This window comes from Remersonia thermophila, chromosome 2, assembly GCF_042764415.1.
Source record: "Remersonia thermophila strain ATCC 22073 chromosome 2, whole genome shotgun sequence".
In the NCBI taxonomy this organism is placed as follows: Eukaryota; Fungi; Ascomycota; class Sordariomycetes; order Sordariales; family Chaetomiaceae; genus Remersonia; species Remersonia thermophila.
The window spans coordinates 3948136-3965799 of NC_092218.1; the positions used below are offsets into that span (position 1 = coordinate 3948136).

At 61.6% G+C, this 17664-nt stretch overlaps 2 protein-coding genes across 2 annotated transcripts; one reads left to right on the forward strand and one right to left on the reverse strand.

Annotated features, from left to right (window-relative positions):
- Positions 1 to 352: 352 nt before the first annotated feature.
- On the forward strand, positions 353 to 9621 carry VTJ83DRAFT_2545 (uncharacterized protein; the record flags this gene model as incomplete). Its single annotated transcript, XM_071008827.1, has 8 exons — positions 353 to 413; positions 476 to 523; positions 597 to 645; positions 707 to 2080; positions 2135 to 2475; positions 2532 to 7002; positions 7070 to 9522; positions 9602 to 9621. The coding sequence occupies 8 exons, from the start codon at positions 353 to 355 to the stop codon at positions 9619 to 9621; spliced, it is 8817 nt and encodes a 2938-aa protein (XP_070869085.1).
- Positions 9622 to 10601: 980 nt separating this feature from the next.
- On the reverse strand, positions 10602 to 15785 carry VTJ83DRAFT_2546 (uncharacterized protein; the record flags this gene model as incomplete). The annotated part of the gene is made up of 5 exons (XM_071008828.1): positions 10602 to 11679; positions 11747 to 12534; positions 12915 to 12999; positions 13154 to 13536; positions 13581 to 15785. 5 exons carry the CDS (start codon positions 15783 to 15785, stop codon positions 10602 to 10604), a joined length of 4539 nt encoding a protein of 1512 aa, XP_070869086.1.
- Positions 15786 to 17664: the final 1879 nt, after the last annotated feature.

Genomic DNA, 17664 nt, shown 5'->3' on the forward strand with positions numbered 1-17664 from the left:
ATTTCAGGCCGGCCAGGACCAGCGAGAGAGTATAGATGGGCTGAACCCCCCCAACCAACCCCCGAAACTTGGAGCCTTGTTTTCTTCTTTTTTTTTTTTTTAATCGAGTTCAAGACGGCGGCATTTGGGAGCCTTCTCGCCACGCGTTCAACTCGTTCGCTTTATGCCCGGTTCGGAAGCCTCTGTTTCTCGCCTGCGGGAGGATTTCGGGGACCGGTCGCCACATGGAGCCTTGCTGCCGCCATCCCACTTCTTAACACTTCCGTTGGCCTCAACGTGATTTCAGCGTCCGCCAAAGAGACGACCTGGAGACCTCGCCTCGTTGGCGGCGGTCCGGTTCCCGCGTTACACCATGGCTCGGCCACCAAAGACGTACAACCACGGTGAAACCATCAATTTCAAGCAGATCGCCTGTGAGTGAGGCTATGCGGTGTGGGTTGCCAGTGACAAGGCCTGCTGACGCGGAGATGCTCAGCACAACTCACCAGCTCAACGGCCACCACCCGTAAAGATGCCGTCGATGGTAAGCCGCCCCCGAGCCAGCCGCCTTGTGTATAGGTAGTTTTCTCTCTACATGGCTAACCCAAGCAACCCAGACCTGCTGGCGTATCTCAACGCCGTGGACCGCGGGTCACAGGCCCAGAGGTATGTGTTGGGCGTCCAAGACGTCCTCGAGCCCTTGGACGGTTGGCTCACCCGTGATCAGAAACGCCTTGGACGACAAGGGCTACCACTCCCTGTATGAGGCCCTGTTCCGCTGTATCCTTCTGGAAAAGGAGATTTACTTCGACTCGAAAAAGTCGGCAAGGTCAGTCGCCAATGCCGCCGCGAGGCTTGAGAAATGCGCCGAGGCCCTGCGGAAGGCGGTCCAGCACGGAGCCACCAAGATCAAGCGCAAAACGTCCAAGGCCCTCATCGACCACATCACCCAAGTTCTCCTCGGGCCCGACGACACCTACATTGCCCCTCTCCTGAAGGACTACGTCAAGACCCTGGTGACGTTCCTCGGCTTCCCGGCGAATGTCGAGCATCTCACCGCTGTGTCGTGCGAGAGCTGGAACACGTGCGTCGACTTCTGCGTCGATGCCCTCTCTCGCTACCTCGAGTTGGGCGATCGCGACAGCGGATCGCTTTCTCGCGCCTCTCCGGCCCCCGGGAGCGGCAGCGCCAGGGCGGGGTCCGTCCTGATCTCGCAAGGCGCCAGCCAGGTGAGCAGTCAGATCGCTCTCGAGGTTCTGACGTGCATCGGCTTGCTGGTCGCACCCCCCAACGCGCCTGTCCCGAGCAAGGCCGATAAGACGTCGACGGCCGTGTTGCGGGTTCTGCAGTTACGGAATCTGAAGATCGGCGAGCTCCACAAGGTCGCCTTCTCAACCTTCAACGCCATCTTCCAGCGTGTTCAGGCCGAGGACATGGCCCTTTCTTCGAAGCTGGCCAGAGCCGTCGTCCCTCTCGTCTCGCATTGGTGGCAGCCTCGCGCTCTTTCTCGAGACGCCATGCTGAATTCGGTGCGCGATGAGATGCTCAAGACGATCTACGTCACGCATCTTTACGTGGAGAGCTTGCTCCGGGAGGCTGCAGATGCTGCCATCTTTCAAGACGTCGAAGACCTGTTGGAAGCGCTGTGGATCGATTACTCGAGGCGCGAACATCGGGCCCGGCTTCAGCTGGACGACGTGACCTTCACGGGGATGCCTCTCCCCGCACATCACGCCTCAACGGGCGTCTTCGCCCTCCGGCCCTACCATCAACCTGGCGAGCAGAACTGGGCCCTGCTAGAGAACATCGCCATCCTGGAAGGTGCATACTCTCGCTACTCTCAACGAGAACATAGCCAGCAAACCCCGGACGACCAGCCCCGGAAAAGACGCCGCGTCGCGGGCAGCGCCAACCGGATCCAGCAGAAGCTTCGGTCCCTGGATCCGACGGTGCACCTAACAGCGCTACAGCTCGTCCCGTTCCTGGTCAAGCAGAAGGCTCCGTCGCTGGAAGAGATGGCCGAGACGCTCGCCGACCTGGCCAAATCGGTCACTGCGAAGCAAGCAAGCGTAGCCTCCTGGGCCATGATCGCCTGCGCCAGGTAAGCCCCGGAACCTCGTTGGATATTCGGTGCGGTCTCGTCTGACCAGCCTAGTCTCGCCGCGCATTCCCCATCGCGACATGCATCCCTGGCTTCGTCGTGGAAGCAGCTGTGGCAGCTTGGGGTGCGGGCGTTGTCTCTACCGCCGGTCAGCCGCGCAGCCTGCGTCCTCCTCCACGCCATCCTCAAAGCGAACCTCGTCCCCAGGCACGAGCTTGCCGACGATGTCAACCAAATCGTCACAACTGCCGATATTAGCGGGCCCGCGGTGCTTGTAGACTCGTCCCTCATCTTGATGCTCACTCTGCTGCGCCTCCGCAATCACATGTTTCCCAATGCCAGCCAGGCAACTTCAAGCCACATCATTCGCTGGGTCTTTGTCAGATGGAGCCCTGGTAAGCCAGCAAAGCTACCCCCATCCTTCCCGGACATGGCCCCTGACGTTGTGCAGCCGAGTTGTTGTATGCCTCCCTCCATGCCGCCCACGCCACCCCTTACGATATCGTCAACTTGTTGAGGGCGTGTTATGGTGCTCCGCTGCTCGCCATGCCGAGCCCCCTTTGCCTGTTCGGCGGGCCCATCGCCCAGTTCTGGAAGAGCCAGGCCGAGATGCACCCGTTCGTACGGTATCTGCTTCTCGCGGACCAGGAGGACCCCTCTGCCCCAGCATCGCCGCCACCGGCAGAAGAGCTTCTGGCCGAGCCCCAACAGGTGGCCGACCCGTCCGGGTTCCAGACGGCGAGGCGGTTGGCGCTTGAGTTGCTCTATCCAAAGGTTGAAGAGCTCCATCAACTGGCCGAGTCATGGCAGAAACGTGGCAGCGAAGGCGCCGCTCCTGTGTCCACGGAGCGCTTGCAGAGCATCGTCCTTGCCTGCCTGACCGGAGTCTTGGTGCTTCCGGAGCTTGTCAACTTGAACGCGGCCGCCTCGCGAGACCTTGAAACTGCCCTCTTTGGAGTCGCCGACGCCACGCTGCAAGTGATTCTGTCAGCCCCCTCGAACGAGGGCTTTTTTCATCTCGTCCTAGCCTGCTCGGCCCCGTACATACCACCCCTGCAGGAATCCGAGCTCTCGGCGCTGAGGAACGGCAACCCCCATCTCCTCAAGCTGTTCGGCAAGCTCTCGGAGGCGTTGCATGACAGGTCACGTCGGGAGCCGTCCTTTGGCAACCCGGATACCACCGATGTTGACGATGAGTTTGAGTCGGAAACGAGCCAGGGCAGCACGGTGTTGAGAGCCAAGTCGCTGCCGAGGAGAGACATTCTGCTCTCCTTCACGCCCGACGCCTTTTATCTGGAAACAAGCCTGCGCATCCACCTCCTGGGTGTGATCGGCTCGGATGACGGCGCGATCGGGCGCGTCCCGGAACCGATCATCGACCAGCTCGTCGAGCTGCCCAAGGAGCACTTCTTGGCTTGCCGGACGTTCATGCAGGAGCTGTTTTCGTCGGACGCCATCATCCCCGTCGAATCGGCCGCGCGGGTCCTGGAGATGGCGGGCGGCATCATCAGCACCCACGATTACTCGTGCTGCGAAGTGGCCTTGTCTGCTTGCATCGACATCATGGACTGCTTCATCAGCATGTGGACGCACGAGGGCCTGCAGATCTCCGACATGGCCGGCGACCTCTACTACTATCTGGTGAAAAACTGCCTCCTTCACAACTCGCTCTCTGGGGCAGCTCAAGTTCGCCTCTCCGGCCTGCTCTTGCACCTCCTGGAGGTCAAGCATGACTACGCCTCCGCCCTCCAGCTGTCCTCGTCGCGATCGACTCTTCTGAGCATGCTGCAGGACGGCCCGATGGAGGTGAAGTACTTCGTCGGCCGCAGCCTCCCCAAGATCTTCGGCCTCTACGTTCTCAAGACCCACGACGATATCTTTGTCGATGTCTTGCAGTGCCTTCCGGCCGATCCTCGGGTCACGGAAGGGATCGCGCTCCGGCTCCTGGTGCTCGCCGAGCTTGCCTGTCGGTGGCCCACGCTCTTGCGTCGCTGCATCTATCACATTTTCGAGACACCGGGCAAGATTCCCGACTCCACCAAGTACGCCACGAGCTGCCTCCGGAGAATTTCGGACACGCTGCAGCTCTCCGGGCCGCAGGAGCTTTTCACGCTCTTTGCTCCCCAGCTGCTGTACACCTGGCTCGAGTCCGACCCCATCCAGGACATGCCGTTTCAGATCTTTGGCTTCGCCAGCCTCCACGACCTTCTCAGGGAGGCGCAGACAGAGGCCGCAGCCATCATGATGATGCGGGGGCAGGAGCAGGAAACGTTGGACCTGGCGCAGGCTTTGGGTCTGACTCCCCAGCAGCTGGTCCTGCAGAGCTTTACCAAGATCGTCGCATACTGCATCGCCCACGATATCAGCATCCCCAGCGGCGGCGACCACGTGACGGGCGAGAGCCGTCTCAGAAAGATCCTGGGCAAGGACGTGTACATCGACAACCTTGCCCTGAACTTTACTGATATCATCGCCACCTTCTTTGACATCTTCGACCAGGAGGGTCCCATGGAGAAGGCGTTCCGCCGGGACGAGCGGTTTGCCTATGCTGCCGACATCATGGAGGAGATCAAGAAGCTTGGCCATCTCGACGAGTCCCTCCCCCCGAACCAACAACCAATGTTCAAGGCCAAGTACCTGCCACGAGAGATCACCCATCTGTGCAACCGCCTGCCGCCGTACTCGTTGGAAACCTTGTGGACCCCGCCGTTCGTCGTCTTCGTCGCGCGGAAGCTCCTGAACACGATCCACCCGGCTCTCGGTCCGCTGCATGCTTGCTCGGTCCTGCGCAAAATCCGTGTGCTCATCTGCATGGCCGGGGATTGCGCCACGTCTTCGTACCCGCTCGAGATGCTCTTGCACTCCCTGCGCGCGTTCATCGTGGATCCAGAATGCGCCGACGACGCCCTCGGTGTTACTCGGTATCTCATCACGAAAGGGGAAGCCTACCTGCGGCAAACGCCGTCGTTCCTGGCCGGCTACGCCCTCTCGAGCCTCGCAGACCTCCGCGTGTTCTTGGAGTCAAGCCAGGCCAGCACGACGCAGGAGAGCCAATTCAAGGCGACCATGACAAAGGCGCAGGTCTTCCACTCATGGTTCTCCCAGTACCTCGCGGGCTACGACTCGCCCGCTTTTCTGGACGACTCGCAGAAGCAGGCCTTCAAGTCCATCACGCAGTCTGCTGCCCAGATCCGATCGTTCGGCAACGCCGAGAAAGGCACCCATGAGAGCAACCTTCTCCTCGCCATCCTGGAAGACTGGGATCGCGCGAACCAACTCCTCAACGAGCCGGCACGCGAAGTGGCGTTGGGCATGCTCTGTGGGTCATTCAAAGTCCCTCCGTCCAGCCGTCGGGACGTCATCGAAAGCGACGGCGACGCCGTGGATCACAGCGCCGTCGTGTGGAAGAGCTGCGCGTCCCAGCGCCTGAGCGGGGAATACCTGGCCTGGGCAGGACGTGTGCTGGGCCGTTCATTTGCGGCATCGGGCGAAGTTCCGGACGAGCTGCTGCGCGAATCCCAGCTGAAAGAGTACATGAGGCTCACGATGAACGCGGAGAGTTCCGAAGAGGGCCTCCTGAACCTCATCGAGGCGCTCACCGTCAGCGGAGACTGCTTTACGGCCGGCCTTGCCGAGGCGGCCCTTCGCACCATCGTCTCGGACGCCGTAAGCGAAGAAAACCATGATCTTCTCGGCGCTTGTCAGAAAAGCCTCTCCGAAGCGCTGCAGATCTCGTCGAACTGGGATCGTTATCGCTCGCCCCAGGGTGACCAATATTGCGTAAAGGAGCGCGCTCCGGCCGACGTGTTTTCTGTCGAGCAGCTGGAGAGTCAGAGCTGGGCCCGCGAGCTGACGACTCTCCTAGCGCAGTCCGCCCCTGAGCTTGTGACGCTCAAGGTGCTGCCTCCCATCCTGACCAAGGTCAAGGGCTTCGCCGAGCGCGCATTCCCCTTCGTCGCCCACCTCGTTTTGCTGAATCACTGGAACAGGCAGCCATGGGTAAAACGGGAGCTCTCTGCTGCGCTCAAGGAGTGGCTGAACGTCACCTCGGAGGCGGCCAAGGAGAACCTGAAACTGCTCCTCAATATGATCCTCTATCTGAGGATCCAGCCTTTGCCGAACGAGTCTTCGATCGCAGACCGAAGCCATTGGTTGGATGTCAACTTGTCGAGCGCCGCCGCGGCTGCCACGCGATGCGGCATGTTCAAGGTGGCTCTCCTTTTCGTGGAGCTGGCCAACTCGGAATCCACCCGGTCCTCGCGGCACTCATCCGCCATGTTCGAAGAAGACTCGAGCGAGATCTTGCTGGACATCTTCGAGAACATCGACGATCCTGACGCGTACTATGGCCTCAACCAAGATGCGTCCCTCTCTACCGTTATTTCACGCGTCGACTATGAGAACGACGGAGGCAAGAGCCTGGCCTTCCGAGGCGCGCAGTACGACAGCCATCTGCGCAGCCGGGATCCTGCAGCTCGCTCTGACGGTCAGGCGCTCATCAAAGCGCTGACTCGCCTTGGCCTCTCGGGCCTGTCCAACTCGCTGCTGCAGATGCAGCAGAGCCTCGACGGCTCGTCGGACTCCCTGGACGGGACGTTCACCACGGCGAGGAGACTCGAGATGTGGAACCTTCCGGTTCCAGCGACCAGCGAGAACTGGGCCGTGACGGTGTACAAGGCCTATCAAGCCATGCATCAGGCACCGAACGTGGAGGCCGTCCGGGCTGCCATCCATGACGGGCTGAGGAGCACGGTCCGGCAGCTGACCAGCCAGAGCCTCAACACGTCAACGCTGCGCCACCAGCTCGGCGCCCTTGCCGTGCTGACAGAGCTTGACGACGTGCTGAATGTGACTGACCTGACGGAACTTCAGCTCGCCTTGGAGAGCTTCGAGAGCCGGTCGAAGTGGATGATGAGCGGACGGTAAGCGAATGCTTTCCCACGTGGGGGGCGTATAGAGTCAACGCGTCAACAATGCTGACTATGTTAGATACCCCGACGTGAGCCAGATCCTGTCTTGCAGGGAGACGACGCTCAGCATGTGGAGCCAGCATCACGGATTGAGGGCTACCGGATTGACTCCGGCAGATGCTCGCCTCCTCCAGGTCCGCGGGCTGCTGCTCTCGTCGGACATCTTCCGCTTCCACCGCGCCAACCAGGAAACGCTAAACCTGTCGACAACGCTCACGGATCTCATCCGGTCGAGCGAGTCGCTCGGCCTCAGCATCGATGCGGCGGTCAAGATGGAGACGGCTAACGCTCTGTGGGACCAAGGCGAGATGATTACGTCGATCAGGATGCTTCAGAACATCGCCGGGGACTCGTCCCTGAAGAAGCAGACGGTTCCGGTCAGCCGCTCCGATCTGCTCTCCAAGATCAGCTATCGGGTGTCGGTGGCCAGGCTCGAGAGCCCCGATAACATCCAAAAGCGGTACTTGGAACCCGCGCTCAAGGAGCTCAAGGGCAAGATCGAGGGCAAGGATGCCGGCCAGGTGTTTCACCAGTTTGCCACGTTCTGCGACGAACAACTGCAGAACCCGGACAGCCTAGAGGACTTGGCTCGCCTGCAGAACCTCAAGAAGGGCAAGGACGAGGAAGTCGCCCAGCTCAAAGCCCTCATGGCCAGCGCCCGGGACTCTCAGCAGAAGAACCGCTACGCCAGCTTCCTTGCGAAGGCCCAGCTGTGGCAAGGGCTCGACCAGCACGAGCTGCGTCGCGTCGAACAGACACGATCCGAGCTCCTGCGGCTGAGCTTGGAAAATTACCTTTTGTCCCTCGCAGCGTCCGACGAGCACAACAACGACGCCCTGCGGTTCATGGCCCTCTGGCTGGGGACGTCTGAGGATGCGGTGGCGAACGAGGCGGTCCAGAAATACATCAAAAAGGTTCCGACGCGCAAGTTCGCGCCGCTGATGAACCAGCTCTCATCGCGCCTTCAGGACCAGCAGACCCCTTTCCAGAAGACGCTGATCGATCTGGTGTATCGAATCTGCGTTGACCATTCCTACCACGGCATGTACCACGTCTGGTCCGGAGTGCTCGCGCGCGTCAACAAGAACGACGAGGTGGCCGTTTCGCGGCAGAGGGCTGCTGACCGCGTTGCCAAGGCGCTGTCCAAGTCGGAGACCGTGGGCAAGATCTGGCGGGCCATCGACCACACGAGCCGGGCGTACCACGCGCTCGCCGTCGAGCAGGACAAGGCCAGGTTCAAGGCTGGCCAAAAGCTTCCCATCAAGAGCGTGGCCAAAGGGCGGGAGTTCCTCGACGTCTTCGCCAGGTACCCTATCCCGCCGCCGACGATGCAGATGGAGCTGTCGCCTACGGGAGACTACTCGCGCGTGCCCAAGATCTACAAGTTCGAGCCCGAAATGACGATCGCTTCGGGCGTCAGCGCGCCCAAGATCCTCACGGCGGTGGGCACCAACGGCCAGCGGTTCAAGGAGCTGCTCAAGGGCGGCAGCGACGACCTCCGTCAGGACGCCATCATGGAGCAGGTCTTCGCGGCCGTCTCGGAGCTGCTCAAGCTCCACCGCACCACGCGCCAGCGGAACCTCGGCGTAAGAACCTACAAGGTGTTGCCGTTGACGGCGTCGTCGGGGCTCATCGAGTTCGTGTCCAACACGATCCCGCTCCACGAGTACCTCATACCCGCGCACGAGAGGTACTACCCCAAGGATCTTAAGGGGTCCCAGTGCCGCAAGGAGATTGGGAACGCGCAGACAAAGACGGTAGAGCAGCGCATCGCCGTGTTCCGCAAGGTCACGGAGCGGTTCCGCCCCGTCATGCGGTACTTCTTCATGGAGTACTTCCCGGACCCGGACGAATGGTTCCAGCGACGCACCGCCTACACCCGCACCACCGCCGCCATCTCGATGCTCGGCCACGTGCTGGGGCTCGGCGACCGCCACGGCTACAACATCCTGATCGACACCAAAACGGGCGAGGTGGTGCACATCGACCTCGGCGTCGCGTTCGAGATGGGCCGCATCCTGCCGGTGCCCGAGGTTGTGCCCTTCCGCCTGACGAGGGACATCGTCGACGGCATGGGCATCACAAAGACCGAAGGCGTGTTTCGCCGCTGCTGCGAGTTCACGCTCGACGCGCTGCGCGAGGAGGCGGCCTCGATCCAAACCATCCTCGACAGCCTGCGGTACGACACGCTGTACCAGTGGTCCATCTCGCCCGTGCGCATGGCCAGGCTGCAGAACGCGCGGGCGGCGGGCGGGGACGGGGACGATGGCGACGGCGGGGACGATGGCGCCGCCGCCGCCGGGATCGGCGGCGCCGAAAAGAGGCAGCGGTCGGTCAACGAGCCGAGCGAGGCGGACCGCGCCATCGAGGTGGTGAAGAAGAAGCTGAGCAAGACGCTGAGCGTGATGGCGACGGTAAACGATTTGATCAACCAAGCGACGAGCATTTCGAACTTGGCGGTGTTGTATTCTGGTAAGCGTCTTCGCCTGTCTTGCGCCTTGGTTCGTAAGACCCGGATGGTTTGAGATCGCGTTGCTAACTTGGATGCCAGGTTGGGCGGCGTATGCTTGACAACGGAGGCAGCACGGGTGCGGGATGCGTTCGGTGGTGGTGTTGGATGATGGGACATTTGGGATGGTCGTGGGATTTTGCTGCAGAAAAACTTGTTTTTGTATTGCTATACCGATCATGATGTAGAGAGGACGACGACCATGTACCGCGGACGGGCATGTCCAGCCAAATCCAAAGTTCATATAAAACAGGCATGTGTGAAGGCATCAAGCACACGAGATCTCGCGGGATTTTTTGATTCATGGCAATTGTCTTAAGGCCACCAAGGCCAAGCGCACGCACACGCACGCACGCACATCTAACACTTCTTGAGGTCCTTTTATCTCGTTCTCTTCGTCTTTGTCTCTCTGTCTCATCGCAGGCGAACCCGAAAAAATACAAACAGCATTTCCCCCCCACCGCGCCGTGCGTCTCTGATCCCGCCCAGAAGTCCGTACTGTCCCGACCTGTCTGTGTTCATGCCATCGATTCCCCTTCCCCCCTTTCAACCCCCGGAACTCCAGACTTCCAATCTTGTTCGAATACTCCCCGAATGGTTTTGAAAACCCCCCGGATATTAAAAAGGCCTATGACTGCGTGTGCGCGGAAACCATGGGGAAAAAAAAACTCTCTCGTCGAGAGAGAGGCCGTTGTCATCAGAGGAAGGAAAAGAGAAAAAGAAAAGAGAACAGAAAAACAAAAGGCGCCGGACGGAGAGGAGCATGGCGAATATCCTCTCATCCATCCGCGGCCTTGAAGAGAGAATACCGCCGAGAACAAGCGAGGTATGTGAAAAGGTGGAAACGCCAGCGGGGGGGGGGAGAGGAGAGAGAGGGGGGAGAGGAGGATGAAGGGGCAAAAGACCCACGACGAAACAACCAGACCAAGCCAAACCAAACCAAACCACCCACACATCCATGGCCGATCCATCTTTCTCGATCGCCTCCGACCCTCAGACAAAACCCCTCCTCCACCGCTGTGGCCCTTGAAGGATGACCCCATCAAACCTTGCCCTCCCCGCCGACCTCGTCGGCGCCGCCCACCACCACCTCCCCATCTCTCTCATCCTCGCCCACCACGACGGGCTCGCCTCCCCTGATCCCCAGCGCGGCCGTCTTGGTGGGCGTGGCCGGGCTGTTCTCGCCGGCCTCGGCGTCGGCGTCCTCCTCCGCCTTGCCGTCCCCGGCGGCCGCGGCGCCGGCGGCCGTGGCGTCGTCGCCGGCGTGCCCGTCGAGCACGAGCAGGGGCGGCGGCGCGGCGGGGGACTGGTTGGGGCTGTCGAGGCCCTCGTCGTCGCCGCCGTGGGCGGGGGGCGTCTTCTCGCCGTGCGTCATGGCGGGGACGTCGTCGGTGGCGGCGGGCGACGCGGCCGCGATGAGACGGGAGGGTTTGGCGGCCGCGTCGAGCATGGTGGTGTCGGCGTTGGCAGCCTCGGTCTCGGCGGCGGCCGCCGTCGCATGCTTGTCGTCGTCGGTCATGTCCACATCCTCGCTGACGCTACCGCCAAGCCTTGTTTCCGTCGTTCCCGGAGCGCATGACGCCGCAGCACCCTCCTTCTCATCATCATCACCCCCCGAAACCGCGGTTGCGCTTGCAACGCTCACGACGACGCTCCTGTCCTCCCGTGTGTCCTCATCTGCGGTCGCAGGCTTCTGCTGTTGCTGCTGCTGCTGCTGCTGCTGCTGCTGCTTCTCATCCGAGGAGGCAGCCAGCAACGTCCTGATCCCCTCGGCCACCGACTCGGCCCTGGCAAGCATGGCCCGCAAGCTCTGCTGGTCCAGCTTGCTCAGCTGGCCGTTGGCGATGCGCGTGGCGTCGGCGCGCGACATGAGATGGATGACGTTGGGATCGGCGTCGTTGACCATGGCGTCGATCAGGGCCGAGAGGCCTCTCTGGTCGTCGTCGCCGCCGTCGCCGTCGCGTGCCTGGGTGGTGGCCAGGGCCGCCAGGCTGAGAGCGGCCTGCTGGGCTTCCAGGGAGACCTGTTGGAACGACGGCGCCGGGACGGCAGCCACCATGGACACGGGCTGAGCGGGCTCAGGCGCGGCGGGTTTGGGCGCGGGATGGCGCTCGCGGAGGCTGCAACAAAAAAAAGAGCGCCGGTCAGTCAGGAACAACAACAAACTCAAAAAAAAAAGAGGCTTACCGAGACAGAAAGTCCAGCTTGATGCCCTTCTCCGACAAGCGCACGGTGCGGCCAAACGACTCAATGTCGCGCCAGCCGCTCTCCTCGGCATCGTCGTCGAAATCGATGTCAATGTAGCCGTTGTTGGCAAAGCCGCGGGTGAAGATGGGGCGGATGACGGGAGCGTCCTTGATCTTGCGGAAGCGGTGGGCCGGGGCCAGCTGGGCCGGCAGCTTGGCGAGGAGGTCGTCCGTGTGCAGGGGGCACTTCCAGGTGCGCAGCACGGGAGGCTGCGCCATGGGGGGGTCGAGGCAGTCCAGGTGCCAGTGGAGGCCGCAGGCGCTGCAGGGGATGATGAGGGCGCGCTCGGCGGAGCTGCCCCGCTGGCAGCCGTGGCAGATGACGGGGTTGCCGTCGTTGTCGCGGAGGCGGGTGAAGAAGTCGGGGCCCACCTCTTCGTCGGCCTTCTTCTTTCTGGTCGGTTTGACCGGCTGCGTCACCTCCTCGTACTCTCCGTCGGGCCCGGTGCGGACGCCCTCGAAGCGATCGCGGATGGCCGCCGGCAGGCGGAAGGCGCTAGCATTTCTCATGTCGAGCTTCTCCAGGAGCATGCTGAAGGCGCCGGTGCGGACGGGGAGGTGCGCCGGATCGCGACGGGAGCGGCACACGTTGCAGAACCACTCATCGGACATGGCGTCTTTGGCCAGGGGCGGGTCGACGCAGGTGAAGTGGAACGAGCGGGTGCAGCCGTCGCAGCAGAGGAGCTCGCCATTGCCGCCGCACGAGGAGCAGTAGTCATCGTTATCGTCCTGCGTGAGCGTGGGAAGAAAGGCATGTCAGTCAGTCAGGCACGGCGCCAAGGGAGAAGGGCGATGCGGTGGTCTGTGCAGAGGTTGGGGCTGCACGAAATAGGCGGGTGGGTTGGTGTATGTGGGCTGCGTTATTTTGGGAAAACAGCAATCCGTGGGAGCGAGGCGTGGCGCTTTGCCACTCATGGCTGATGAACGTTTGAAAGCAAGGCTGGAGAGGGGGGATGAGGGTGAGGAGGGTGAGGAGGGTGAGGGGAGGGGAGGGGGGACGGCAGAGCTGATCATCTCAGGTGAGATGATGATGAACGCATCTATCGGTGATGTGCCCCAAAGGATGTGATGAAAAAAAAAGACGGAGGGAAAAATGAGGTGAAACATACCTCGCGTGCATTGCCCACAGGGCTGCTCCGCTCACCGCTGGCACGAGGGATGCCGGCAGATGGGCCGTTCTTCTTTTTCATCGGCCTGGGCACCGAGAACAAACGGGGTTAGCCATCCTGAAGTGCTCGAAATGACATGACATGACACGGGTCGCGCGGGCGTGATGAGATGGAAAATCCATCATCATCATCATCAACAACAACAACGAAAAACAAGGGATGCAAGGCTTTTCACTCACGAGTTCTTCACCCGGAGGCCCGTCCTCGTCCTCTTGGGGGCCCTCAGGGCAGGAGTGCCGGCGCGCGAGTTGGGCGCCGTGGACGGCGCGGCGTCGGAGCCCGGGAAGTTGAGGGTGGCGGGGGACGACGGCTGGTGCTGCTGATGCAGGGCCGGATCCTCGCTCTCGTCGTGGGTGCGCTTGAGCGATGAGCGGGTGCTGCGGCCCTCCCTGACCGGCGTGGGGTGTTCCGAGAAGGAGGAGGCCGGCTGGGCCGTGGTGGCGGCGAGGGAGGAGCGAGGACGCGTCGCGGGGCCGTCATGGGGGTGGGCGGGCGGGCGCGGTGCCGGTGCGATGCACCGGCGGGCGTGGACGCCGAGGGGTCCGCCTTGGCCTTGTTGCGCCTGTCGCGGTCCGAGGCGGCGGGCGGGGGGGACGGGGCCCTCACGCTGCTCATGGGGATGGGGACGGTGGCCGTGTGCCTGCGGGCCTCGGCGGTGTGGGCGCGCCTCTTGAGCTCCTGCTCCGAAGGCTCTTCGGCCTTGTCGCTAAACTTTGCAGGAAAGACGATGCCCAGGTTGGCCGCCTTGGAGCCCTTTTTGGAACCGGGGAGCGGAGGAAACCATGGCGAGTCGACCATCGCAGGCATCGCATAGGGCTGGTCTTCGGCGTCGGCGGAAGAAGAGGACGATGCAGGCGCGGGCGTCGCGACGGCGACAGAAGATGCAGCGTTGGTGGCAGCAGCAGCAGCGGCGGCGGCGGCGGATTGCTGTGTCGCGACGCCAGTGGTCGCGGCAGCGTTGGTGGACGCGGCAGCTGGCGACTGCTGTCGGGAGGACAAAGTCTTGTTGCTGGCGTTCCGGGCTTTGCGCGGTGCGTTCATCCGACGCCGCTTGGTGCCTGTGATTGGCTCGGCGGAGGCGACGCTGGCGGCCGGCACAGGGCTGGAGCGCGAGGGGGTGTCATCATCCCGCTCCTGGCTGGGGGCCCCATTTTCCTTGTCCTCGTGGCCGTGGCCGGGCGGCGTCAAGGAGAGCGCGCTCGAAAGCGACGAAATGCTGCTCGATGATGAACGAGCCCGCGTGCGCCGACGCGACGGCGTCTCCACAACGTTGGCTTTGTTGTGGCTATTTCTGCCGTTGTTGTTGCTGTTCTTGCTGCTGCTGCTGCTGCTGCCGCCGCCGCTGCCGCCGCCGGCAGCCGTGGACAAAGCTCCGTTGGTCTTGGCCGCGGCGGGCATTTTGCCCTTTGCTGACGTGGTAGGGGTGGGAGCCTCCTGATGAGGCTGCCTGGTGGATTTGCGCTTCTTGCGCGGCGGCAGCTCGGATTCGGGCTCAGCGTCCGGCTCCTTGGCCGGCTCGCCGGATGCAGCGCTCTCGTCAGCCGACGTTGTTGTCGTTGTTGTTGTCGTCGTCGTCGTAGTCGTCGTCGTCGTCGTCGCCGCCGCCGCCGCCGCCGCCGCCTGCTTCCCCTTCTTGGGGACCTTGCTGCCGCGACGTTTGCGCTCCAGATGCAACGTCGACACGTCAAACTTGACAAGGGTGCCGTAAGAGGCGCGCTTGGGTGGATGCGGCGGGTCCTCCGCGTCCGACACGAAGTGGCCAAGGGCCTTGTTGTCCTTCTTGCCCTCGCGCTTCTTGGCCTGGATTTGGCGGGCAAAGTCCTCAAACTCGTCGGCGTTGGCCGTCTGCGCAAAGACGCGTTGCGTGAGGGTCAAGAAATCGGCCTTGTGAGAATTTTCATCGAAGAGGGTGCGGAGCGCCCAGGCGGTGGGGTACCGATAATGAGACAGGGCCTCTCCCACGGCAGCCTCCACCACCGTGCCGACCACCTCTTTGAGGCTGAGAGCCGCCGCCGTCGACGCTGCCGATTGCTGCGAGCGCGTGCTGGCCCGCGACGCACTACGTCGCGTGCGAGGGCCGGCTCGGCTGCCGGGACGGCCCGGCGCCCAGTCTTGGTCGTCATCCGTGTCGGCGGCGCTGACGGCGCGGCGCGCACGCCGGCCGGCGGCCATCATGGACGAGCGAGCCTCCTGAACCTCGCGATCGACAATCTCGGCGCCGCCGTCCTCCTCCTCGTCGTCATCGTCGTCCTGCTCCTCCGTCTTCTCGTCGTCAATGTCCTCCTCCTCGGTCGCATCCGACTGGGTTTCATCCTCCTCGGCCGCCGACGCTGGCGCTGGCGCGGGCGCGGGCGCAGGCGCAGGCGCAGGTGCAGGAGCTGGCGCAGGAGCCGGCGCAGGCGCCGATGCACGGGCGGGCGGCGGAGGAGGCGCAGGGGTCGGGGTTTCGGGCACGGCGGGCTGTCTCGCCTTGATGACGATGCGACGACGGACGGGCGTCTTGGTGCCGTCGTCGGGGGTGGTGGCGGCCGAGGCGGCGATGGGCGAGGGCGCAGCCGTCTTCTTAAATAGGCCGACCTTGGGCAGGGTTCCGAGGGGCGCCATGTTCTCAAAGATGCCTCCGCGCATCAGCCCGGCCTCCTGATAGCTAGCCTTGACCTGGACGGGCGGCTCGAGCCAGCGCTGCATGAAGGTCTTTTGCTGCTCCTCGCCGTTGGCGCCCTTGGAGCTCGTCGGGGCGTCGTTGCCTCCATGCGCCGGCACCTGCGGGCTCGAGAAGCGCGATCGCGTAGTCCTCGTGTTGGCCGACATTTTTGGGGTCGGTTTCTTGGGGGTCGCACCGCGTGCAGGCGTGTTGGACTTGGTTGTAGAAGAACGGAGAGTAGGAGCAGGGTCGAGGGACGCAGCACTTTCTGGCTGGTCGCTAAGGGTCGCCCCCTTGGTCTCCTTTGATCGTCCTAGCGATCCGTCCTCGTCTCGCGTCTGCAGGACAAGAGTTAGCCTTCCGTTGCAACGACCCAAGCTTCTTTGCAGCAAAAGAAAAAAAAAAGCAGCGAACCGTTCTGTTCTGCTAAGACATGAATACGCGATCGTGACGGTAGTTTTGTAAAAGATCAATATGTTTTTTTTTTTTGGAGGGGTGAAACGCGTGGTGGTCGGGGCGTGGTGGTGTTTTGGAAGTGGGAGTTTGGGAGTTTGGAGTTGGAGGTGGAGTTGGTGGTGACGGTGGTGACGGTGGTGGTTGGGAAAAAGGTGTTTGGCAAGTTTACGGAGCAAAAGGGAGCAAAGCACAGGGAGAGACATCCCCCAAGCTTTCGGCCGTCCAGGGGGGCGCTGTAGCGCTGCAGACCAGGGGCGTTGCAGCAGCACGCTCACCACCACCACCACCACCACCACCACCAGCCTGCCAGCACAAAGCACCATTCCTCTCCCGACGTGACGACGGAAAAGTCTTGTGGGATGAAAGAAAATGGGGAAGGGAATAAGAAACAGAGAAACTGGAAAACAAACAGGTGAAACAAAAGGTCAAAAACACAAACAGAAAAAAAAAGGGGGGGATAGGTATATCTCATACACCTATCAACAGAAGAGAAGAAGACGATGAAGAGGAAAATCCCAACCGACCGCCGACGAAAAAGAGTCGGGGGAAAAAAAAAAAAGAAATCACAGAATATTGTATACCTAGAAACAGAAAAACACAAAAAAAAAGCAACTTGACGAACCTTTGCGTGTTGCACCACCTTGATCCTCACCAGACCGTTGCCGCCAGAAGGGAGCTTTGCTGGTGGTAAATATTGCCCCTGAGCGCCCAGCGCGAGCGGCGGGCGACAATCGTTCATCGGGGCGAGCAAGCCAGCAGCAGCAGCGCGCGATCCCGACAGTGCAGGACGGCAGCAGCAGCAGCAGCAGCAGCAGCAACGATGACGACAACGACGACAAAGCAAAAACGTCGTCCAAACCCCGTCAACCGTTCCGAAAAAATACGGCGAGGCGAATGGTTTCTCTTTTGGGGGCGGGAGGAGGGGCGCGGGTGGTCGAGTACGGCGGTCGGGGTTCGAAAACAAAGAGAAGAAAGAAGAAGTGGGTGAAGAGTGTGAAAGTGAGTATGGGACCTTGGGTAGGTGGTAGGTCGGTAGGTAGGTAGGTAGGTAGGTAGGTCGAACAAGGGACAGGTCGGGTGGTAGTTTTTGGCCGAAGCTTGCTGCGGGAAAGAAAAAAAAAAAAAAAAAAAAAAAAAAAAAAAAAAAAAAAACCACGAAGCGCACCGCACGGAAGCGGCAGGGAACTGGCAAAGGACGGGGAAGAAACCTGGGTTGGTGGGAAAGACAACCAACAACACGCTCGCTTTCCAGGTTCTCGCTTGAAGCCGGGTGAAAGAGAAAAAAAAAAAAAAAGAAAAAGAAGAAGCAGAAGAAGAAGCAGAAGAAGAGAGGGACGAATCTCCCCTCCCCAACGCGAAGAGCGAGCGGCCCAGATTCTGATTTTTCTCGGGGGGGGGTGGGCGGAGGAAGCCAAAGGCTGCAGACATGGACAATAGGAACCGAGACCTGAGTCAATAAAGGTCAACAACATTGGGGATCCAAGAAAATGGTCGATCCCTAACAATATTTGCCAGCCACAAATACTATTTGCCTGCCCTGGGTTGGAGCAGCACCCTCGATGCCTTTGATGCGCTCGATGCCTTGGAACC